The sequence below is a fragment of the Periophthalmus magnuspinnatus genome, chromosome 8 (assembly GCF_009829125.3).
Source record: "Periophthalmus magnuspinnatus isolate fPerMag1 chromosome 8, fPerMag1.2.pri, whole genome shotgun sequence".
Taxonomy (NCBI): Eukaryota; Metazoa; Chordata; class Actinopteri; order Gobiiformes; family Gobiidae; genus Periophthalmus; species Periophthalmus magnuspinnatus.
The window spans coordinates 25,930,474-25,957,095 of NC_047133.1; the positions used below are offsets into that span (position 1 = coordinate 25,930,474).

A 26,622-nucleotide genomic window follows, 5' to 3' on the forward strand; every position below is an offset into this window, starting at 1 on the left:
TTCTGCTTTAACCATTATCTTGAATCACAAACAGGATAATTTATAGTTTATTTATAAACTCCACAAATTATGTCATTCAGCAAAACTTGTATTTTTTTGTATTGATTTTTTGTGCTGTGACTTCCTATTAGGATGTAGTATCTTTATAGTGCCTTGAACAGTTAATTCATCTTCTTCTTTTGGAAGTTCATACTTCATTGCAACTGGTTAAATCCAAGTGTCATGTGACCAATAGGAGGAGTGAGGAAAAGTGTCTGTGTTTGAGCATAAACCTGTATTCAAGATCAAATGTGTGAATCATCGATTTCACCAAAAAGCTTATTGCCACAGGAATGAGCTCACAGTTTGATTTGTATCAGTATCGCCCAGACTTACTTCAGTGTGACAGTCCTGTCTCAAGACTCACCAGGATTAAACTAAACAAGAACTTCAGATTACACAATTTTAGGTATAGTTAATAAAAATTATTGCAGTACCACAGAGGTAACTTTTATGTGTTAATTTAACATATGATGTCAGTTTGTTTCGAAAGGTGGCGCTACATTTAAAGTTTTGCCGGTTGGATGCCAGCTGAGAGCGGCTGTGTACTGCGCGCTCATTAGTGCTGTGGCAGTGTTACGGCTGTTAGCTTCCACCTAATTAAGCCCTACATGTGGTAGACACCTGGAGCCTAAACAGCAGATGATTTAACTGTACTTCTGCTTCACCTTGGGAGGCTCTTCATACATCACGCTTTCATAAGTTTTATTCACATTTTGAGTGAAATTTGAGGAGACTGGAATGTAAGCTTGATATGAAAAACTGGGTAAATATTAAGATACATGCATACTTTCGAAACACTTTGCATCATCTTTTCATATGAGAAGAATGCTGGGTGATTTGTACTTGAAATAAATCAGTAGTAATTCCACTATGCACAGCTCCCTTGTGCTATGACCCCTGTTTGCACTCTTTACTGTTCTGAAGAATCTGGCTTTAATTATTGGCACTGATTTGCCGATGGTTGTTTGATTTAAAAAAAGGAAATTGCTTAGCTGTTTGGAAGCTGGAGTTGAACTTTTTTTTTTTTCTAAAAGGAAACATGGTGCAAATTTGTTGACATTCTGTTTTGTTGTGCCATTTTGTAATCATAGTTTTGTATCGTGCACAATACAGGGCTGTGTTTAAACTTTGAAGCAACTGTCAACTTCTCAACTGCTTTTGGTAAAACGATCTTGACATCAATTGAAATACCAAGGAGCAGACGGAGGCGGCCTGTCAAAGTGTCACGGCAGAACCCCAGGACCTACACGGCAGGACGCAGCGGGGAGACCGGCTGCACAAAGCCTCATGGGAAATGTAGTGCCGCATGGACTAGAGTGCGTCTGTGGATCTGTGAGCTGACCTGAGACTGACCAAGCTCTGGTGCCATTTCAATTAAGCCAGTGCTTTCTCCATATGCTAGTCTCATCAAAAAAGGCTAACGGCTAACATCAGGCTACAGTAGAGGAAGTCGCTCTGTTCTTCATTAGTCAGCCTCCTCCTTCAGTTCAAGGTTTGCCGCCTTTTTCACAGTTATGGTAGTTTGCACGTTTTTATTAAATTATTACTAAATCACCTAACCTAATTTGTAGGGCTGCAGAATATAATGCAAAAGTATCGATATCACAATATTAGCTGATGCAATAAGCAACAAACACAATTGCAAACTATCAGCCTTACTACTTTGTCAAACATTTCTAGAAGTTCTAGTTTTTCAATTCTTGGATTAAAAAAGTTCTCTATTTTGATAATGTAGTCCATAAGAGAATTCCGGTGAGCCACTGCCAGATGTAGATTTTTACAATATAATTTAGTCATTGTTTGACAAAGCACCTTGGATACTCTCTAAAAACCCTCTAAAAAGTTATACTGACGCCCACATTTATTGCAGGTATTTTGCATCACTGCCAAAAGCCTGAACACCAACATTCAGAGGAGCTAGTATGTAATAGTGGAAATAGCTGAGAAAACAGACTGAAATCTGGCTCACACATGTCTTATAAACAACACTTCTCTGCTCCAACAAAACCCTGCACAGTTCATCTTTTACTAATTGAGCTCTTAGGACAACAGGTTTTGCTACAATTTGTGGTTTCATGGCAGAGTGGAAGCGTTGGGCTAATGTTAGCACTGTTTTTGATCATGGCATACCCAGGGTGAGATGTGGTAGTGGGAGATAGAGGTATTTGTTAGTGTTACTCCAATGAGGTAATTTATCAGGCTGTCAGTGAGTTGCCTGGTGCTGTGCTGTTGGATATACAGTATGCTGGTGTATAAACTGTGCCTCAGTGTGGGCTAAAATGTTTAATTACAAAGAACAGTCATCACATGGCATGTTCATGTTTATTGGCCAACATATGCTAAACTATTTATTTACAGTATAAACAAAAAAATGCCCTCAATTAATATTTTCTGATTACACCAAACAAATAAATTATTGTAAATTTGAAACAGATGATGAGTGACCTTCATTGAAGCCAGAAGATTCTAGACTAATCAGACACAGCAGTATAACCTCCTGCTGCTAATTACATTGCACATTTTAAGTATGTCCAGGTGCATTAAGCTTTGAACTTCTAAACTACCACGAGACTGACATGCTTTTCAGAAGTCTAAACTGCAGGGCTAGCAGGTTTCAGATGGTTTTAAGATTCTAAAATGTGACAATATCATGCTCTCAGATGGGAGACAAGAGACAGATTTTCCCTATTGTTGACGTTTTGCCATGATATATCCATGAGCTAAATTCAAAAATGGTGATGCTGATCATTTCTATTTGGGACTAGACCCTGCATTTTAATAATATTCATTATAGCTGCCCCATTTGTCTTAAATAATATTGACTTAAAAGTGGTGCGATGTCATCTGAAACCCAGCAATACATGGTTTTAAGATTTAGATTGTGATGATGCCATACTCCCAGAAGGGACCGGGACAAGGAGCCAAACAGGAGCCACATTTTCATATTGATTTACATACATGGTATTCTCATCAGAAATATCCAAAAGAAAAATCGGCAAATTTTGAACTTTATCTTTGTTTGTTAGTGGTTGAATGCTGGAAATAACAATATTTCATAGAAAATCTGTATTTAAAAACATATTCATTTTAGCTGCCCCACATCTGTATTAAATATTATTGGCCTATAGGATTTTGTGATCTCTGTTCTGATCTGAAACAAGAGCAATGCATACTAAGTAACTAACTTTACAAAGACGAGATATTTTGTTGTGAGATTGACCATTTAATATTTCAACTGATCACTTTAAGCTTTGAAGATTTTATGAGGAATTTTGATAAAACATATTCTTGCATCAACAAAAAGTTTATATTACTTGCCTAATCCAGTGTTTTAAGTAACAGATACTGATTTTTTTTCACTTTACCTGTAGTCATGATGTTTTGCTTTGTAAATTATTATTACACACAAATGTCATAAACTTGACATCCTTTGCACACATGTTCTGAGTGAGCTATTTTTTCTACACTGACGCGTGGGGGCACTTTGAAGATGTGAAGGTCCTATGAAGTGGTTTTAGGGCAGGGATCACACAGTCCGCCATCTGTATCCATTACTGCAATGAAACAAATGTGGAAGTGACAACAGTCAAAGGAGGGTCAAGTCTAGCTACAGGGTATTACAAGCTAGTTTATGCTGTCTACTCTGTGCTTTAGCTGATATACAGGAATAATATGATAATGATTTCTTTATCTTTCTGGAGTAGGTCTGGTGCACAGATCCTGATGAGTTATGGGTGATGAAGTTCCTGCTTTTGTCAGCATCTTCACTTCTCCCTCTCTCATTATAGGGCAGTATGCAAGCCCCATGGATTTCTGTTTGGATTTAAGAGAACCAAGCCACAAGTGCAGCACAGAATATTCATTACCCCAACCCTCAACCACATAAGAGGAGCAGGAGATCACCAGACATGTGCTTCCTCTGGCGCTTTGCTCCTTGCTGACTTTGATACACCAAAAAGTTTATACAGTGGTCCCTCTTTTATCACGGGGGTCCATTCCAAAAATAACCCGCAATAGGTGAAATCCGCGAAGTAGAAAGCTTTTTTTTTTTTTTTTTTTTTTTAACAATTATTCTATATCAGTGGTTCTTAATCTGGGTTCGATCGAACCCTAGGGGTTCGGTGAGTCAGTCTCAGGGGTTCCAGATGCTGGCCTTGTCCCAATTCAACAAATTCACCCTTCAATATGTCTATCGAAGTACCCGCCCGACTTAATTTAATGGCACAATGGCGCATTTAAGGGCACTTGAATTGAGACACGGCATGAGACACAGCCAGAGTGATGTCCCTGCATTGACTGGAAGGATCCCGGCGACAACTGTGCTCTGATTGGACATGTTTGAGGGACCACGGAAGCACATTACCGAAATTAGGTGATGGGTGTATATTAAAATGTAAAAAAATAATTTAAAAATTCATTATTGGAATACATAAGATTAAAAATTAAAATGATTTCAGTGTGGTAGTATTAAAAAAGGTCATGTCTTTGTGAAAAGGTATGTATGTAATTTGTTGTGAGTTCATGTATTATATTGATTTTATTCTTTGAACACAGTGATGTTAATGCACGGTTCATTTTTTGCACCAGTAAAACATACATATGTCTTGAATTTGAAAAAAAACAAAACATATTTTATTTTTTCAATAAAGAAGGGTTCGCTGAATGTGCAAATGAAAGTGGTGGTGTTCAGTACCTCCAACAACGTTAAGAACCACTGTTCTATATGTTTTAAGGTTGTAAAACCGCTCACCACACAGTTTATACACTTTTTTCAGACTCTCTCAAAGTTCAAACCTTCATAGATAAAAAAAAAAATAAGTGCAATATTATAGAACAAAACCAAATACTATACTGTACGGTAAATAAAAATGACAGCTTTTAGAAATACTGTAACAAATTTCATTTTAATGATCAACCTATGAGGTTGGACACATAAGGTAAATAAATAATGATAAATAAATGATTAACAGTGACTCATGTATTTCACAGTTCCTCTGACCACACCTGTTCGTCCTGGTGCCGCTCCGCTGTAGTGTCTCGTAATGGTCTTTTTCCTGCAGTCACTGATCCACAAAGCTAAAGCAGACTCCATCCGCACAATGGTCTTGTTGTGAGCAGTTACAACCCTTTTTGCATCCTTGTTTCCTCCTTTTTTATGTGACGAAGATTAATTTATTCCTATCGCCGCGTAACTTCTGACTTCCCTCAGCATGTCCAGAATTCCAAGTTTTTCTGCGATGGTTAGCATCTTCCTCGGCCTTTTGGCTGCAGGCACAGGTGCCTTTGTCAGTGCAGAACGTTTCATCGACATTGTGAGTTTTGTCAGGGAGAAAACTTGAAAACATACAGCACTTCAGAGTCACACTGCCATCCAACAGTTATGTAAATTTGTCAAGCTGAACACATTCTGTATTGTACAGGAGACATGGCATGTCCCTTAGTCAATCAGGAGAAGAACACAATGCATGTTCATACACTGTAAATAAAAGCATGCAAAAAAAATAAATAAATCTGCGAAACCGCAAAAGGTGAACCGCGATATAGCGAGGGACCACTGTATATACAATTATTAGCCCTAATCATATGACAAGTCTTTTTTACTAGTCTATTTTAGAGTTCTCACAGCAAAACATTCGCCTCACAGTGTGCAAAGACTTTGTCATTGGTTTGGTATCATCTGAAAGAACGGTCTCTTTAAAGTTTACATTTTACTTATTAATGTAACAAATGCTGAGTTTATTGTACAATATTTGAATCCAACAAGCTTTAATAAGGACAAACTATTCTATGCAGTTAACTTTTTGTTTGCCTTTTTGGCGTCACCCCAGGCAGTTTGAACTGGCTGACCCGAGCTATAAGACTGGAGGCACTGCCCAATTAGCACAGTGGCACAATAATCACAGCCCTATTACCGCTCGTCTTTTATTTCACTTACTGAGGCAGTTTGGATAATTCTGTGTGACTGCACCAAAACTTAAAGTTGGCCCTTTACTGTTACTCTATAGAACTATTATGATTCAGCTACCATTAATTATTATTATGGTTTTGTCAACATTTCTATAGACCCCAAACAACAAGTTTCACGTCTCTGTTACTTCTATGGTATACTCAATCAAAAGGATCACATAAACTAGTGGTTATGGGATAAAGTAGGACAATCTTTCATATATTCCTTTTGCATTAGTGTGAGAATTTTAAACATCAACAACATATTCATTGCACTACACAAAAAAGTAGCTGTAGTATAATGTTCAAAATTACTAAAAAAGGTTTTGGCACATTTTTTTTCAGTGACAGCTACAGTTTACACAAGCTAGATAAAAAAACAAAAACTTTTAGCATCAAATATGTGTACAAGTATTCCTTGGAAAGCCCAGCCTCTTCTTATTCAGAGCCTCGTCAGCTCGTCTAGTGGAGAATTGATTGCTCACTAAACTCCCCTTTCCATCCACCTTTTCCACCCCATGATTTATTTTTCCGTAGGGCAGAATGATTCCTGCAGCGCGTGTTTTTTTTCTGCTCTTTAAAAACACTGTGTAGCGTCTTTGTGGCGGGCAGTTGGCGGTGGACTGTCTTGTGTTGTGAACTCTGCCAAATTTATGTCCAGCTCCCCAGCCTATATATTCATCCACTTAATTAAATACTGAGGCCTGTGAATAACGTCTTTTATGAAGTACTGTGAAAAAGTGCAAGACAGGTGTGATTTATTTTGTTCACCAACACAGCTTAAATAAAACTGAATTTTATTTTTCAGGAAATGTTACGAATGCGCGAGAATTCTTGTTACTGGTTTAGATGCAGGTCACAGTTTTAGTGGGTTTTGTTTTCCATTCTCATTTACCCACTCAAAGTTGTGTTACAGTGATGTATGCATGTCTGGATCTTTTTCCTCTGGCATTAAATTTCTCCTTTTTTGGCACCTATAACTTTAGCTTTAACTTTAGCTTTAACTTTAGCTTTAACTTTAGCTTTAACTTTAGCTTTAACTTTAGCGTTTAGCTGGTCTGGCAGTGTGGCACAATTTCAGTTTAAAATGTCCAAAATATAAAATAACATGCCAGGGGTGTTATGATTATGACTACAAAGGTTAAACTAAAACAAGGTTGCACGTCTGTGTCTGCACCCCGTAAAGGTCTGTTTTATTTTGATAAACTTTCTAAACAAAATTGATTTTAGCCTTTACCCCTAAACTTTAAGACCTTGAAAGTTGAGGGAGTTTCTTCTTTGTAAATTTAGTACTTTCTTTATTTATGATCCTAAAACTTGACTTTTTTAGAGGCTGTAACTTCAGATCGTCCCTTCTCTCTGAGTGTAATGGCAGGTGCATGTTATTGCACTATGATAAAAATGCGTTTTGTAAGTCTGAAGACAGGCCGTGATCCGTGACCTATTATATGGGATTTACCAAGTGTATGTGCGATGCGTTTGAGGAAATCCACTGTTGATGCTTAACAGACTGATCTTCCTTGTACATAAAAGCAAGACTCCAGTGCTCTGTGTCCTAAACTTATTCTTGTGCAACTGTATCCTCTCAGGCAAGGAAAGAGAGAGGAAAGGATAGAAAAGATGAACTAACTCCAAACATCTGGAAGTCTTCTGCATGTCCTATTGTATCTGGATGCTATATTTAACCACAGTGCATATCGGTGGAGTATTCTCCTGAGGGGGGGGCTGTAGGTCAGGTCTAGTGGTTAAAGCATTTCTGAGTGTATTGTCCCATAGGTGCAAAAACGTATTTCACTGACATAAGCCAACGGAACAAATGACTGCAGAAGCTTAGGTTATGATGACAATAGCAGGCTGTGAGGTATCCTGTCCAGTGCCTGACTATGCATTTCAGTTAGTTTGTTTTACATTTAAATGCATTTGGAGGAAAACGAAAACAAAACAACAACCTTTTTGATACATAGAAGCATAAATCATAAGCAATAGAGTAATTATTTTAAGTTGCATTGCTATATACAATCTCTTTACCTGTAATGTTCCAATGCATAACACTAAACGTATCTATCTTCCAATTATTAAATTACATGAGTTTTTATTGCTCAAAAATACCTTGAAAAAAGCCATTCATACTGTAGTGGATTCACCTCTCCACAGATCTGACCAGTAACTTGGCCAGGGGGGATGACTTGCTTGTGTCCATAAAGAGAAGTTTAATTCCAGTTTAAAACTTACGGGTGAAGCGTACGACCTCACTTCGGAGAAATGACTAAGTCTGGAAAGTGGTTTTGATTAACAGTAAAAATATGGTTGCGGTGGGGAATGATGGAAATGAAAGAATAAGAAGGTTTGTTTGTTCCAATTTCTAGCTTTGTATTTTTAGTCCCAAATCTGCTCTGAACTTTCAAAAATGACGTTGACGATACTGAATTCCACCCAAGTTGAAATGGTCTGTGACTCCAGAGCAGGATGAACAAAAGCCATTTATAGCTGAAAAGCCTAATTACAGAAAGATGAAAATGAAAGGATCTGGTTTGAGGTGATGAAAGCCGTAAAGCCACAGTTATTGATTGGGGGAACGGGAAATCGCGAAAAAACCAAAGATGAGTCTGGACAGTGGAAAAACTGGAGGGAAAATAAATTAGGAGCAGGTTTAGGAGGGAGTGCTCCGATCCTGTCCAGGCCAAAAGCTATAACGTGAATATATATGTGGTGGGAGGCATTGCTGTGTCTTTTATTGTTAGATGCTCATTTAAATTGATCTTTTTTTCTGCGGTAAAAATATATGTTCTATACCTTGTCTCAAATCAATAAATTTGAAGAATTGCTTTTTCTATTTTTATCTTGTTTTAATATACACACAAAATGTTACCTTACTTCACTGTGTAACTTTTCTGATTACACAGTGCCTGAAATGTTATTGCTTTGCCTAGAATATTCCACTGAATGGCAAGCAGGTCAGATCTGTGGAAAGGCAATCCCCACTCATAATAATAATTTTTTTTTTTTGTTGTTGTTTTTTAATGAGCGTTCAGAACACCTTTAAGTCATTCTATTTATTTCAATTGGGACAGCGCATACTAATCAGTGTGTCAACAAGTCGCTTCACTATTCTGGGGAGCATTTGAGGCAAAGCAATAACAAGTCCATGGAGACAAGCACTCCGTGAATCCATCCACCAGAAAAAATCCATAGTACAGCATTAATTTTGACACAAATTTGTCTCACAAGTAATAAATGTGAATGTTGCTGCATGGGGGGAGTAGGTTATCATGCAAATAATTACTCAATTAAGTAAACAGATCCAAGAATTCAGTTAAAATACCTTGAAAATTGTTTGATAATTGCATGGCTTTAGCTCAAGGTCTATTTGGATAAAGAAAACAAACCTGCCATTTTCCCAGCATGCCCTATCTATCCGTGCACCAATAGTGTTCTCATTGTTTAATTCGTGCTCCCCCCAGTATCGCTGTGAGACGGTGAGAGTGTGATAGTTCCCATATGTGCGCATGGATACCTGATCTTCGTCCTGGTGGGTGAATCAACATTCTCTGTTAGTGTCACAGATGTGCACACCGTCTGTTGTACTCCACAAGTCTAATAGAGTAAAGGAGGAGAAGACAGAAGGAGATGGAGTGATACCTCTTTGTTTATATTGGGACAGGATATTTAATAGAGCCATAAAAGCTAATTAGCCAGACTGCTGAGTAGTACTTTTCTTGTCTGCCTCCCCATCTCTAAACCTTTGTAATCATTTGGTCTAAGTGAGATTCATTAGTGTCATCGCCAAGTTTCTTTTACCCACAGATTTATACTTTACTCAGTGGTTGCTTGTTATATTGCTGCATTTTCTGTGTTGTTTACTTAAAAAGGATCAGTTCTGCATTAGTTGTGTTATTACTTGCAAGTTGCATTTTAGGGATATCAACAAGGTTATTTGGTTAATCGGTAATTGTGTTTATTATTCAAAAAATTATAATAATAAAGCTGGTTGCATACTAGGAGAATCCGTATGCTTTTTCTCACAATAATTTGACTTATTTTAGTGAATTAGATGTTGGTTTAATCCTGGTTTTGTATTGTTTTGAATTAGATGGTCTCAATCGCAGGCACATCATAATGACTGTACAGCTCAATGATTAGAAAAATACAAACAGTAACAGTAAACAAAAACAATTATTTGCATTAATAAGTGTCTGGGGAAAAAAATGTCACAGAGTTGGGTTTTTGTTTTGCCTCAGTCAATTTAGTTTTATCAAAAAAGTAAAAAATTTCAAAGTAAAATACGCAATTTTTGTTATCCAAATCCTTGAATGATTTGCTGGACTGTATTCTCACGATCGTTGCAAACACCTGTTACACTTTTTTCCAGATGTGATGTCATTTTAGCAGGTGTAAGTGATTCGCTACACCTTTTTGTATGTTTTGGTCAAATCATGGACCACTCACTCCATTTCTCCTCTGTTGTGTCAATTTACCTTTTCTCCCACTGATGACTAAAATCTAGACATTTCTATCCTCACCGTTGTACTGCAGCCTGCGTCTCTGTGTCAAGACTGATTTGTGTGAAGTCAGAGGAGTTCAGCCCGGAGTGGTAGGGGAGTTGTAGGTGAGCGGGAGTGTGATTTATGACCTGGGAGGAGAGATGCGTACAGTGGGCAAAATTTACAGTTCTGTGAAAGTACAAGACAGGTCTCATAAACACGATGGGCTAATAAAGATGAATCAATGATTAGATAAACAAAAGAAAACTGGGAAAAGGTAAATAGACCGAGAAAAAAGGAAAAAAGACCAAGATATTTGACCATTTAAATTCTTTCTGCCATTCCTGAACTAAGAAATCTTTGTGTTATTTAACATTTCGAGACAGGAGCATGCCTTGATTGTGGTCTACTCTCATGTCTCTTGTGGCAGATACAAAGAAGGTTTTCATAGTCTCAGATGGGGCAAGATCCAGCAGTTTTTTATTTAAATAAAGGTAAATTTACCTTTTGAAATATCCAAAAGGTAAATTTACAAATGTTGAACCTGGTCATTTCTGTTAGTGAATAGAAACAAAAACTCACTGCATTACAACAAAAATCTTATTTAACAGTATTCATTTTAGCTGTGTTATATACTATTGGCCTGTAGAATGTTGTGATGTCATCTGAAACCCAGAAATAAGATTATTCTCAAACTATTCAGGTACTATTCTGGTAAATGTAGTTTTATTTTTTGTTTTATTAGGTTTATTAAATGGAAATGTTCAGATTTGATACTAGTTTTTGAATTTTGTATTGTTATTATTATTTTATCCTAATAGTAGTATAATCTTTGTTGTTGAACATACATACATATATATATACAGTACTACTGTATCGATCCAGCTTTTTCAGTTTTTTTCTGATACCGATTTCAATACTTTGACTTTCAGTATCTGTCAATGCCCAATATTAACTGATATAAGTGTAATGACGGAAATGGCACTTACTTCCTAAAAACACACTTACCTTATTACATTTATTCAGTCATTTATCCTTCAATTAACTACTGAACAGATTTATATGAATAAAGAGAGGTTCAAGCTAAAAATCAGCCTTTTTACTTTCAATTAAAGGCCCAACCAGGATATGCTTAACCCATATCATGGAAGCGATACCTGATCAAGCTCATTTTTCAGTATTGGTGCTGATATTTGACCAGTATCAGTATCGGTGGATCTCTAAAGTTTCAGTTAGTATCAACCGTTTGTTATCGCTCAACACTTTTCTTATTACAGGGCATCATAAAATGTTGCAATAATATTTACTGTGGTGCTGGAGCAATAACCACAAATGTCCGAAACCTAAGAAAATCTGATCTTCCATTTTTGTGTCATGATTGATTTATGTGATGTCGGTGGGGATCAGTTGTGAGTGGTAGGGGGGGTTCCAGGTGAATGGAAGTTGAATTTATGACTGTGGAGGAGAGATAGATTTTGGAAATGTTAACATACACACACATGTCCAGATGTTGCGTCCTCTGGCTGCCCTCTTGCTGTTATTAGAAATCTTAGTTGAAACTGTTTATTGGGGATAGCAGTGGAACAGGGGCTAGGCAACTTCTTCTGCAGCCTTTACCAGCCACGTAATGTGAGTTCCGGTTGGACGATGACATCATGGCGGTGTGAGCTGTGGACCGTGCATAGTTGTACAAAAACAAAGACTTCAAAATGGGTTTTCCTTGGAGCTGGCTGGCTTCCACTTTTCAAAGGCCTCAGGGATGTTGTAATGGCAAAAATAAGTCTCTCAACTCAACAGCTGGGTCACAGAACGGTGAATGTGTTTTAGTGGTTGTTTATTAATCCCCTGAAATGGCACTTATCACTGCATTTAGGTGGGAGTACTTTGAGAGTGTTAAAGTATGAGGACGCATTCTTCAAACAAAAAATTGAAGAAGTTATTTTAGAAGTTTTTCCAGGTCAGTGGAATGAATTAGAATAGTAAGCATATATGCTAAACATCTGACCCAGTATATTCAGTGTATTTTATGGCTATAAATGGTAAAACAATGTGATGACAATGTGACTTTGTATTGTGATGGGAGACTTCCAAAAGCATTATAAACATTGCACTTGCTCTCTTGCTCCTAGTTTGGTCACAGTGGCATCCTCACTTTGTCTTGTCCCAGGAAGGACAGGATACAGTAGCACGCTCTCCTCATGTCTGTTTACACCAGTTAGCAATAGCACTTCCCTTTGCGCCTTTGTGATCTATTGCATTTAAAAAGTTTGAGTTTACTCTGGACATCTTCCATACATCTGGGCTACTATTCAACATCTTTACTTAAAAGGGCTGGACAAGCCAAGTATGATTTTAGTTACCTGCTTTAGTTACAGCTCATGAAAAATTATTTGGATTCACAGCTTAGGTGTTTATTTCATCCAAGATGCATTATCAACACAGTCACTGCTTTGGTGGGAATAAACTGGGAGATATGAAAGGAATGAAATGTAAGTGTACACAAGTGTGGCCATATTCATCTGCAAGTGTTGGACTTATCAAATTACATTAACATTTAAGGGAGAAATGTCTGAGCAGGCAGGAGTACATATTTCCAAGCACACTGTATTAAGCATCAGTCATCCTTTTGAATGCTTGTCAAAAAAAGGCCCATTATAAAATAACATTTTGCATGCTAATCAACTCATAATATTCAACAATAATATTTAAAATGGCAGCAACGCCAATGTGAAATGAAGCAACATTCTCAAATTTCTCAACTACAGAAAAATATGTCATAGTTTTATAAGTGCTTGTAAACACATTAAACATATAAGACATAGTTGAGGCTTGCTTTGCACAAAGACCTGCTCAAAAATATAATTTGTCTGAATAAAATCAAATTATTGAAGGTATACAGGCCAAGTAACATTTTTTGAAATAGTTGACATCACTGTAGCCAGCATGAAGAATTGTTAGTGGCAACATGGCAGATCAGGTTCTCTACAATTTGTCATGTGTAAAATTTAACAAGAAAATGAGGCGACACACTTCTGACACAAGAGAATGTAACTCAACCTTGGGCTTTGTTTTACATGCATGCTACTAAAAGTTGCCTTTGCTGTAAAAAATCACCGCTGTAATCTGGTAAGACATGTTGGGCTGTTTGCCAAAGAAATCTAATATCTTATTTTAACAGTAGTATATGGACTACGTGACAACGGATTTAAGATATTATACGTAAACCGAAAGAGAAGAAGAGAGAGAAATAAGCTAAATGCATACTTGGAAAGTCCTTGTTTACATTCCGCACTTTAAAGTATATGATTGGTACATTGCTCATTGGTCTGCCCTATCCTCCTTTTCTTTGCTTTTGTGGGAACCTTTATTATTGCACAGTGTTTCCTTGGTGAATGAGATACAGTAGTAAAAATACAAAATGACTCTTTTTAAATCCTTTGTTGACTTAAGCAATCACATTTTCTCACGGCATCACTCCTACGTGTCATCAACCATTAGCCCCAACAGATCCCATTCTATTTTGAAGACCACCTTTCAAAAACCTTCCCAAGTACTCTTTAACCACACGCGTATTCCCCATGGAGACAATGCAACTGTGTCTCTGGGTGAGTGAAAGCACAAACAAGACGGCATAGTGTCATCGTCGTGGTAACTTAAGCTGCTCGCGGGGCAGGAGTCACCTTGTCTGTTACATCAACAATAACAAGTGCTGCTTTTATGGGACAAGTCCTGGTTTGTCGAGGAGTTGTCAAATGCACTGGGGAATAGTTTTGACTGTCTCCCCAACCTCAATATTGTTCAAACGTTATGTCCTTTAATGGAGTTAAATAATTGGTCAAGACTTATGGCTTCTGACAGTAAACTTCCCATTCCGTTTTTCCGTAGACTTTTAAAAAATTCCATGATAAAGAAATTCTTCAGATCAGCTATAAAATTGTTCATGACCTTAATGCAGTCATGCCCAAACTGTGGCCCGGAGACCAAATGTGGCCCTCAGACCAATTTTTCTTGGCCTTCAAACTTCCAGGTGAATTGGCCCATATTACCTTAAAGAGTACTTTTTACTGTATATTTTTATCTACTTACTGCCCATCTCAAATATTTAATGTGTCCCAGGATGTAAGCATGAATAAAGTAAATCTAGTGGTTCAGTCTAACTTGTAATGAACACACAGATTTGAAGTATTCACTGTTTTGGCGACCAGTCGATGGCCCTCAAACAGCCCTCAGCTTTGTCTGTGTTTTTATATGTGGCCCTTTATGAGAAAAGTTTGGACAACCATGTCTTAATGTGTTTCTGTTTAATCCAAAAAGAGACTTTGAGAGGATGTATTTAGAACATTGTAAGATACAGTTGTCCCTCACTATATCATGGTTCGCCTTTTGCGGTCTCGCTGTTTCGCAGATTTTTTGTGTGCAATTTTACACACTTTTTTACAGCCTATAAACGTGCATTGTGCTCTGCGTCCTGATTGGCTAAGGGACAGTAGACCATTGTCCATCGGTCTCCTCCGTGCCGTGTCTCCTGTACAGTTCAGAATACGTTCAGCCAAATTTAAATGTTGGATTGATACTACTGCAAAGCGGCGCCATGATGAAGAGGCGCGGTCAGAGGAACTGCGAAATACACATGAGTCACTATTAATTAAACAAGAGAGAAATGTGAGGAAATGTTAATGCCTGTCTGAGAAAAGTGTATAAAGTGTGTGGTGAGGGGTTTTACAGCTTTAAAACATATATAATAATTGTAAAAAAGCTGATACTTCGCGGATTTCGCCTATTGCGGGTTATTTTTAGAACGTGACCCCCGTGACCCCCACAATAAATGAGGGACCATTGTAAACCAAATGTTTATTCTCTATCAATGATTATAATTTACAGTTTGACAGGGAAAAATGAAAATGAAAATACAACCTAAACTTAATTGTATGAAGAAAAATGTACAACAGGAAATACAAAATACTATTCAATAAAAAAATATGTTATTTTTCCAATATTGTTTGACATTTTACAATCTTGTTTTTCAGAGTACTAAGGGACTTCAGAACAACAAAGACTCCCGGATTCTGTGGACCAAAGAAGATCTCCTGCTGACGACTGGTTTTGATATGGTAAATGTGCCAGTATTCTTCACCCGTCCAGTGGTATAAATACACGTTCAATAATCCGTTGTATCTTGCATAATGACCATAGATGCGTAGCCGTGAAGTGAGACTCTGGGACAGCCGGAAACTGACCTCCTCCATCAGCTCTTTGTCGCTCGGGACATCCAAAGGGTGAGTACATCAGTGTGACTGGGCCTAAGCAAGCTCCTACCACACTTAAATGTTCGCACAAGATGACCACAGTGTCTTTCGCCGATGTCACGTCATCATCATCTGAGCAACGATAATTATATTAAACACTTGATAACTGCACATTGAACTCATATCCTGAGACCAGCATCAACAATCACTGTGTATTTGATCAAACACATCTAATGAAGGTTTGAGCCGGAAAGGAGGCCAAGAGATCTTCTGTTAAATCCAAGTGTTGCATTTCAGCGCTTTCATAAACAAACTGTACCGCCAAGTATTTCCAAGCAGAGCAGCCTGGACAGAGCTTGCTTCATACTGTGCTGAGTCACTGAATAAATCATTATTAAAATGACTCTAGGTCATGGACAGAATGTGTTTATAGCAGGGTTTGTGAATGTTTTTTCTCTGTAATACCTGACTCATGCTATGTTTTCACCATCCTGGAAAATTATTTGGAGAATGACTATTTCTGTTCTCTAAAAGTGAAGTATTTTTAAAAGCCTACTTATTGAGCTGAGCAGATAGTTTCCTGCCTGAGTGTCACTGGAATCCATCTTTGTGTGGTGCCAGCACATTTTTTCATGCAAATGGTTTATATTTCAAACTGCATTGCTTTTAAATAATGTGGACAAACTTCACCCAAAGTTTAGGTGTTTTTTTTAGTTATTTTGCTGTAGAGCTTTTCCCCTATGTCTGCTTAAGTTTATTTAGGAGGTTGCTACGGTTTTGCGGTTTGTGGAGGGTGCAACAGAATGTCCCAGGAAGGTGAAAGATTTTTACAAAAATGTCTGGTGACAAGGTAGCATGGATATCTCATTGTATATCAAGTGTAAGTATTATATGTCAACCACACACTGAATGCAATAAGCTTAAAATGACAATATAGGAGGTGCTTGCTGATATGTTCTGTTGTAAAGTATAGCTGTATTAGATCACCTCTATCATCCACATATTAGTTATAACAATTAAGTGTGTCCTGTATCAAGCCTCATGGACATGTCTTTTCCAGATTTTTGAGAAATGAAAAGAATTATCCTGACAGAGTGGTTTAAAGGGCCCATGTTATGCCATTTTCTGATCTATGTTATAATGTTGTTTCCTCATAAAAAAAATACCATGTTGACACACAGATAAACGTGAATATTTAGGTTGAGTTCTTTTCACAAATGGAAAACACTCTGTTCCACTTTGTGATGTCATGTGGTAATACAGGAATTGCTCCATTGTGTTTTCAAACTCCATACACTGTCATGAGAATCATTTGGATGATTTTAGCTCCAGAATTGCCTATCTCTACTGAACAAAAGATAAAAGTAAGTAAACTACCATTTTATGACATCACAAGGTGTAACAGACCATTTTGAGGTTTGGACATGTAGACAGAGTAATAAACCAGGATTTCTCAAACAAGTGTGAATGAAACAAAACACAACTCCAGGTACTATATGATTAGGTAACGACATCATAACATTTTTGTGTAATATATGACCTTTTAAATATGTTTTTGTACCAAGCTTTGAAATTCAGACTCTTTTAACAGCGCTACATTACTGTACCAAAATCATACTATTTTTATAATTTTGACCAATTCCAATTACCTCCAAACGCGTTTTTCACATTGATCCGATGATGGAGCATCTGCTAAAAAATATAGTTTAAAACTCTTTGGGGATCTGTGACATTTACCCACATGTTGAACTTTTTATTCCAACATAATTAAAAACTTTAACTATTTTCACAAAGCTTTTGCACACTGTACAATTTGAATGTCTGCAATTCTCTCTTTGAAGGAGTTTCAAATCCAACATTAAAGGCTTTTCCTGGCGGTAATATTCTCAATAGACGAGACATTCAGAATGTCGTCAGGAACAAACAAGTTCTCTGGGAATAGCATGTGACTAATCACCACTACTTCCAATTTACATCTAGTCTGTTAGTTTTGGCCAGACATTTATTTATATCACAAAGGCTGTTAATGCTGATACTGAAAAACTGTTTGTGCTTTGTTTGTCTGTGTGAATGAACTTTTTACATCACGGTTTGGAAAGGGACTTGAGAAATAACCTTTTTCACTTAAGCTTTTAGTCACAGCCATTATTCAGCATATTTCCTGGATTGTGTTGTTCTCAAGTGGCCTCAAGGCAGCTTTTGATGCCATATGTACGCTTCATTATCACTGTAGCTAATTCCGTTTCAGTTTGAGTGCATGCAACTTGACTCTGACAAAGCTTCTGTAGAAAAGACAAAATGGTGCAATTAGTGGTCGATTTGGTTTTAATTTCTCTTCACACAAAGGGATGTCTCGATATGAACTTTATGAGTTACGATTATTGTAAGAAGAAGCATCACAATTTAACAATTATTCAGAATTACTGACACAAACTAAACAATGAAATCCTTAATTTTCTTTCATTAATGTTGTCTAATACATCACCATTCCTGTAGTATATGGCCAGCTTTTTAAAATCACACTTTCTGAATGATAAAGTAAATGTGACTTTAAAAGCATTTTAATCTTTACTGTTTAGTTTTTGGAGCATAGATTAAATTAAAATGACATCTTTTTTCTCCTAAAATTCTCATAATTATATTTTTTTATTATATTTTTATAATTATTTAGTTCTTAGTGAGACCTGAATAATACACACACTTAATACACTGGACCAAGGAAGTACTACGTGAGGGGCTAAGGAAGCTTTAAATTAACCTCCTCCTTTGTAGTGTGTTTTACATTAAAAGGCTTACAGTGAATTGTCATTGACTGTCATTGGAGCTGGCTTGCATGTTAGCATTTGCTCGTCTACGATGTTTTGGTTTTATTTTTTTTAGGAGTGTCGCACTACATAAAAAGGCCCCGCAGCATGAGGTAGTAAAACTGAGCAGTGGGTGGAATATGATTTGCAAAAGAATAATAATACAGGGCAGATGTTTATTTTTTTTCAGTTTGGGCTGAAATTGAGACGTCAGAAGAAGTAGTTGGTGATAGGAGGGTGAGGGGTGTTTTTTAACTAAGTGGAGGTGCTCTCACTACTGTAGACTTTTCCACACAAAGTTGATATTGGAGAACTGTTGATCCTTTATCCTCCTCCGTCTATAAACTGGAATTGTCATTATGGTTTTAATTGGTCTTAAGTTAGTGGCAAGCAGTGAACTTTACAAGCTGACACAATTGCAACCAGCTTGGTTATAAGCTTTATGCCAATTGTGGCGCTCAGTCTCAATACACTAAATTTGAACATTTTTTCCATTGACTTTATAAAGAACATGATTCAAGCTCAGGATTAGAGGCTGATATGGTAATGTATAACTGCTGTGTTTGTTTGTGTGCTTCAGGACATTTATGGCTATATTCACAGAAGTGGCTTGCCATCAGGCTTTAGGGTGGCAAACTAGTGTCCAGAAACTGACTATATAAATGTGTTATTAGAATAGCTGTTGGGGACCAATAGCATAGATTATTAATAACATAGAACAAGATTATTTTTTTTTCTACAATTGATACCTTGTCAAATGGCTCCCTAGTTTTTGATCATATTTTTAGTATTGATTTATATCTGAGTAGGATTGCAAAAGCTCCGATATCGCACAATTTTCAGGTATCTGTATCAGCAAGTACTTATCATGACCATTGTACATTTGACTAACACTTTAATCCTCAAAATCACATTTATTCTTTTTGATTTTCTTTAGATGGTTTAACTAGAGTTATTTTTTGCTCTCGTACTGTAACAAAATTTGGTAGCCTTAGTCTACTTCTTCACACTATGCGGTGTCAAACTGGTATTTGTATCAACAAGTACACTAATGCCAAGTATTGGTATTGGATCAGATACAAAAAAACCCAACACTATATCTTTTTTGTTTTCAGCATCATGTAATCTCTGAGAACGTTTTGGTTCCCTTAATTGTCACGAGTCACTTCTAATCTCCTGCTCGTTTCCTTGGAGCGCACAAGTGGACATGCATAACCATGTGCACACTTTCCTTCGTGGCAAAACGTGTACTTTTTGTGGCATGAGGCTGATTAGAAAGGATGGCTGTGACCCGGTGCCCAGTGCTATCAACTCTTACGCTATTGGAAAAGACGTAAGTCCGTTCCCCTGAGATTTCGCCTTACTGTTTTTCCAACCTAGTCACGGGTTACACAAAGAGCTATCCCCCTGAGGCAGACTATGCTGACAGAACCTTAGCTGTAGCGTTAGCATGTGGACGGATGGGAGTGCCGCAGGTGGAGAGCACATTGGTTCCACACCCTCACTGTTGATTCTGGACAGTATTCCTCTGTGTGTGTTTTTTAACCAAGGTCATACCAGAGAGCGAGGACTGCACATTGGGGTGTAATTGAGCCCAACTCCCTTTAATCAGATGGATTGGAGTACAGTGGCCTGCATCCCAGAAAAGGCCAAAGAACAGTCCCCCCTTTCTCTCACCCGGAGCCAAGGCACTAGAAAATCAGTCCCAGATGAAGGGCTTTCCTGTGGGGATTAGGTGCAGCTGCGGCACGGCTAACCAAACCAAGAAATTTTTTTTAAATTGAGCTGAATTTCGAACCATCATTTGACCTTGTTCCTTTCTTAAAAGCAGTTTGTGAAGAGCTCAGAGGGGCATGTTTAAGAGAAATCTCCAATCCTCCCATGATCCAGAGGTCAAGTCAATGGTGCTTTTCTGTCTATGGGGGAGGGTAGAGATGTGACTGCACACACTTTGTCAAAACAACCTAAACTATAGGATCTGACAGCAGAAACATGGCATCTGGGTTACGTTAGAGGCTTGAGGATTTTAGTTTGTTATTTAGTGAAGTTTGACTAGAAAATGATAAGTTAAAGAGACTACCATACACATACAGGTTGTGCTGTCATTGTAACTTAAGTCAATTTTGGGTTTTGCTAAATATCTTCATATTGCAGTAGTTAATAGTAGTGCTTTAACTTCTTTTCCTTTCTCTGTCATACCTGAAGTTGTTACTTAAGTGTTTCTATTTCTTCTTATTTTAAAATGGCTTTAAGTATTTCTACAGCTTGTCATTCTAATATGACATAAATCTGACCAAATGTATTGCTTTACGTGACAATGACCCAACTCCCCTTTGGCTGTCAAACATGTAGCGTTTCTGTTTTCTATATGAGCATGATCTTTTATCTTGGAATGAAGCAGTAGTATATTGAATTGAAATTTAGCCCTTTGTTAAACTATTCCTGATAGATATTTTTAAAGTGCTGGTAAAAACATGTGGGACTATGAGGAGCGCTTGGCAGGACGCAGTTGATATAATTTGCAGAGGGTTTTTGATTTCATCCCTCAGGTATGCGCTCGCCACTCCAAGGACCAATGGGGCCTTTTGTATGAACAAACCACATCCGAAAAAAATAAAAATAATAAAATAAGAACTTTGCTTCCTCTACCTTTAGCTGTGTCCTTCCTTTTAAACCTTTCCTCTTCTCTTGTTCCATCCACTTTTTATTTTGCTTTCATGGTTAGGACTTTAATTTCATGCAGACTTCACTGTTGAGATCATTTGTCAGATGGAGCTGCTCTGCATTATGGAGCAGATGAGAAAAGCTTAATGCTGTTAAGGTAATTGCGCTCAAAATGAGAATTCTTTTTCTAGGCGCTTGATTTAATCTGTCTCGGTTTAAAAAGTTTGAGGCAGTGTCAGACTTCACTTTCCATTTTGTGCTCGCAGCTGCCTAGGTTAGTCCCTTCCAACATCTGGAAAGATATCTTTTTCCTTTTATTAAAAATTCTCTGGCAATCACATTTGTGTGCTCCACTCGGCTCTGCCCCCTCCCCGAATGATTTCAACACCGCTTGATGGGGCAGATATCCAGTAGCTTTCTGATAGAGGGGTAAAGGAGGCTGGGCTGGCAGAGAGAAATGGAAACGACACACGGCATGAATCAAAACACATGGAGGCAATTCCTGGGTGCACAAACACTGATATTAGGTATCATACGCTATTAGACAAGAACTGTATTGTTTGGCATCTGCTTTTAATTTGAACTGCTTTGTTCTGACCCCTGGCTGACCGTGATCCATAACTACGTAGAGCTCTATGTAAAAGTTTACTTGAGACTCTGATCCATTTTTGTCATGTCTTATGGAGCTCATAAGCATATGCAGTGTTACATAATGTCCCAGCTGTACAATGTCAGAAAAAAAAAAAAACTTTTATGATTACAAAAATACTTGGGTTGATGTAACCAATAATCATAATACATACAATCATCGTTGTAAAATTCTTAAAGACTGATTGTTTACTTCTATGGGGTATTAACTGCTAACCCATAGCCTATTTAGATCACCATGTTACCTTTTATTGTTTTGAAAATGCTATATTTGGCGAAAACAATGTATTAACATATTTACAATTTTGTATCATGCTTTTGTATATTTATGGAGAACAGTCGTGTGGAAGCATGGATGACAGAGGCTTGTGAGCTGAACATTGCACAGCATCTTACAGATAACTGGTAGAAAGCTAAAAAAAAAAAAAAAAAAAGAAACATCTATTTTGCATAGTGTCCCCTCTTTAAAAAATAGTGTACTACTGTCATCATGTTCTCCTGGGACAAAAAGAGGACAGTATAGAGATCCCCAGAAACTACACTAACTAGTGTTTAATGAACAAGGAAAAATGTACTAAAGAAAAAGAAAAGTATGTCCTTCTGCAATTTTCATTTTTAGACCTGAGAATTGAATCAACTATTCAAACAAACAAGCCTATTCACCACGATTTTAATAGCAATTATGCCTGTTTTGTTTACCTAGCAACCACACTATGGGGTCAAAACTGTGGGTGGGCTTTTACAAACAGTCCATTAAACCGTGACACGATGCCCCCCACTAACTGTTTATAGTTCTAATCTGGTTTTGCATCATCCTGGTACTGCGTTGTTTCTGTTTTCAATGCTTTATTTTTGGAGCGTTTGGATTGGTGCCACTCTTCTGCTGCTGTAAATAAAGCCAATGGAGAGAAGTGTGTTTCCCATTAGTAGAGCGTTTCCTCTGTCCCATCTCCAGCCACCTCCTCCTTTTACCGCTGTATGTGGGACTGCCGCAGATTGGCAGCTTGTCACTGCTCACCTCATTGGATGTATAATAGAGGCATATGGGAAATGATAGAGGAGCTGGGATCTAGGTTCACTAAGACAAAATGCCCCATAGAAATACACACTCAACTGTTGCCTTTGTAAAGGTTTATATGTCAGTAATCACCTTTGAGCAGATGCATTCATTACTGAAGTACCACACAGACATGGGGACCTTGCAATTCAGTTAAAAATGCTGTTTCCTGCTAAGTTTGTTGTATAATGTTGGCTTTTCTATAGAGCAGTCCCATTTCCATATGCTTGCAATAGTAATTACATTATGTTTATTATCAGTGACGTTGCAGACATTTTGGCCATCCGAACACTGCAACTGCAAGAAAACTAGGATTTTGTCCCTGTTTTTTGAATAAGCCAACTTTTTCTGCTCTTAATAGAAATCGCAGGCGCTGTGGATTGTCTGCTCATTGTATTTTCTTTCATGATCACGTTTCCATGATAAAAAACAGTGATCCAGGAACAGTTATTGGCAGAGCGTCTGTCTGAAAACCTTAGAAGAAAGCGGAGGGGAGACTTTATTAAATATGCTGAATGCTGATTGGCCGATGGCAGGTGGGTCTCAGAGGATGCTGGTTGATGTCACTTCTCATGTGGGCCCTATTTGTCTGGCCACACTGTAGAGACATGTCAGCGCCAGTGAAGCAGGAGAAACGCAGCACGCCTTATTTAATGGGGAAAGTGCTGAGGCATGCGGCCACTCACGTCTGGATTCTGAAACATAAACAGTCATTTGCTGCAGCTCACCACGAGTTTTCTTTGTGTTAAGCCATTGACAATACAGTACATGCAGAGGGAGGATGTGAAATGATTGCTTTTCTGAGATTATGAGTTTTGAATTGCTTGTAAATGTCTTGCGCAGATTAGTAGACAACTCAACAGTCAACTCGGATTTGTCTAAACACACCTAGATAGCTGCAGACATGTTGGGAGGTGTTGTGCTTTTTATTGTCTTAAAAACATCCTCTTACATTTCATTCTTGTTTTCATTTCCTCTATTGATAACATTCATATTCAGAGTTGAACGTAAACAGGAGGGTAAACTATTAGAAAGGTTTGAATTAGTACTTCTAGGGTTAGATGGGGACAAGAAAAAACAAAGGCATTTTTTTTTCTTTTTTAGCGTAACAAATGTACAGTTAGTTGGTATAAAACACAGTAGGCCTAGTGTAGCTGCAGGACACATCTTCACAGCATCAGTCGAGCGTAGATGCACCAGGATAGGCCAGGATGTTAACAAAAATGTAGACCACCTCATGATTGGACAGAACAAATGTGAGTGTTTGCCACCATTCATCAATCTAACCTGTATTTTTCTTTACTTCAGAGGCATTCAAAGGCCCCCGACAACTCTTTGGAACAAGTGAACAAGTGCCCCTTTAAATATTTTCCCAAAACAGTGTTTCAGTGTCTGTCCTGGCTGGATTTTTAGACAAACATATTTGTCTAAGCGGCTTTGTCGAAGGACTGCTCTTTCACCTTCACACTGGAGGTACAATTCACACTGTTGTAAAAAACCCAATGGTACAGAAAAACAGCAGGGTACTGTAAACATTGAAGGAAGTCAGCACAAGTTTACAACGTCTTTTTATGGGGAAACCAGTTATGATATAAACTGGTTTTGGGGTTGTATGTTAACACAAATGTTATAGAGCTTATCCCATTCTCCATATGTGGAGTCAAAACAATGGAACTAAATGTAGGTTTAAATAAAACAAAAATCGTATGCCCCAATATAACCCTTCAATGCACGTAAGACGCTCTATGGATGATTAAGTCCACGTCACTCAGCTGTCAAAAAGGACCAGACGTGATGAATATAGTTTGGCAATGGTCTGTGCAAACGAATGGCAAACCTGTTGGGGCACGTTTTGTAGTATGACGGTGTGGCATGTGCTATGAAAACTCCAGTGTGCAAAGAGTGACCGCCTGTCCACAGCTACACAGCTATAGCAGAGACACCTGCATCTGTAAAGACAAGACACCAGGGCCCACATGGAGGGGTTAAAAGCAGAAAAGAGGGACACTTAAAATTACTTCCTGATAATGGCTCTCCTAGAATTACTAGAAGTCCACAAAAATAAACAGATTTTATATTCTTTCTATCTATGTTAACAACTAAGGACAGAGGTAAAAATAACACCATAACAAGGAAAACATGACTTATTTGTTTTGGGTCAAAAGTTATTAGGGGAAGAATGAGTATTTTGTAAAATATTGAATTGACTCTAAGCATCTGGAAACCATTTTGATTATTTTTAGAAGTACAAATCTATGGCTAGACAACTAGCTAATCTGTGCTGTAGATGTTACTGATATTAATTTTGAAAGCCATATTTAGTTTTTAATAAGATACATTAAAATTGTTATTGATCAATATAAGGAATAGAAATAGGATTCATTTTCACCACATTGCCCAGCCTTTTACAAATCATCCATCTAAGACCAAGGTAATAGTGGTATTGTGAGGTGTAGCAGTGGTTGAAGCATTTCCCTCATTTAGCTTTAATTAGGAAATCCAGTGTTAACGATCTTGTTAAAGATGTCTTGGCATATCAAACTCTCACCTCCTGTCTTTTGCTGGATTTCCAACTTAAACTTTTTCCCATCTCCTCTGCCCTTTTACCCCTGAGTTTAGCACAAAGACCCTTTTTAATACCAGACTGACTAATTGACCTCGCTGCAATAACGTTAGCTGGCTTCTTACTGAGAGCTTTTCAATAGAAGTTAAAGCAGGAGGGCCCATAGAGATTTCTTCAAGAGAGCTCCATCTATAGACCAACCGGTGTTCCCCCCAAGGGTCCTTTTTGCTTTTCTTCCACTCTCTCTATCAAACTTGAACAACACAATGGTCAAATTATTTCCTGGCCACTACCGCCTCCTCCAGCCTCCAACCAATTACATTTTGATGAAACTTATTTAATCTACTTAGGCCAAGAGCACTCATATGGAGGCACACAGAAGCAGAGGAAAATGGGAGGCAGTGCAGGTGCAGGGGCTTTGTTGTCATAACATTTCCATAGAGATGGGAAAAATCTGACAGACTATGATGTATTTTGGGTTGATTTAAACTCTTCTCTGCTGTGCTGACTAGGAGCCTGTGGAAATAAACATAAAAAACTAGCATTCATGTGGTTAACATCTGATGATAAAGATTAAATGTTAATCAAGTGGATGTTTCATTTTTTTCAAAATACCCCAACTTTTTTTTTTTTTTTTTTTTTTTTTTTTGAAATGCTTAGGATAATTAGTTGCATGCAATGTCAGGATCCATTGCTTATTGATTTATTTTTTTAGTAAGAAATAAGACACTGATCAGTAATACATTAAAAGCAGCTACCATCTAGCATAAACTGTGTATTTTATGATATAGATATTTGTACTGGTGTAAAGTTTCCTTGTTGGACAAGATCTATACTGTCTTAGTTATTGTTCTGAAAGGTCACATGGCATTTCAAGCCTGCTGCCTGGATACCACACCGCACAAGCCTCTGTTACTGCATCTGCACAAGAGGAAACTTAAAAAAAACAACAACAACAAATAACTTAAATATCCAGTAGGATATGAAGAAAATAATGAAAAGTCTAAGTTGGCTGCTGAAGTCAAGTTTGCACTGTGCTCTGCTCCTGACCCAAAGTGGGTTTGTGTAAATTATATCCCTCTGAGGGGAAACTATGTGGTGGTTGAAGTGGAGAGACCCCTGCCTCCTCATCATGGTTTGCCCTTTTTATATAAAGGACTGTGTTTGTTAG

General features: G+C 37.7%; 1 protein-coding gene across 3 annotated transcripts in view; it reads left to right on the forward strand.

Moving 5' to 3' along the window:
• LOC117375553 (mitochondrial import inner membrane translocase subunit TIM16-like) overlaps nucleotides 1-26,622 on the forward strand; it is a 100,446-nt gene that overhangs the window by 16,087 nt on the left and 57,737 nt on the right. For all 3 annotated transcript variants that reach the window (XM_033971874.2, XM_033971873.2, XM_033971876.2), the window contains exons 8-9: nucleotides 15,497-15,580; nucleotides 15,663-15,745. In XM_033971874.2, coding sequence (XP_033827765.1) covers nucleotides 15,497-15,580; nucleotides 15,663-15,745 — 167 coding nt within the window. The remainder of the gene's footprint in view (nucleotides 1-15,496; nucleotides 15,581-15,662; nucleotides 15,746-26,622) is intronic.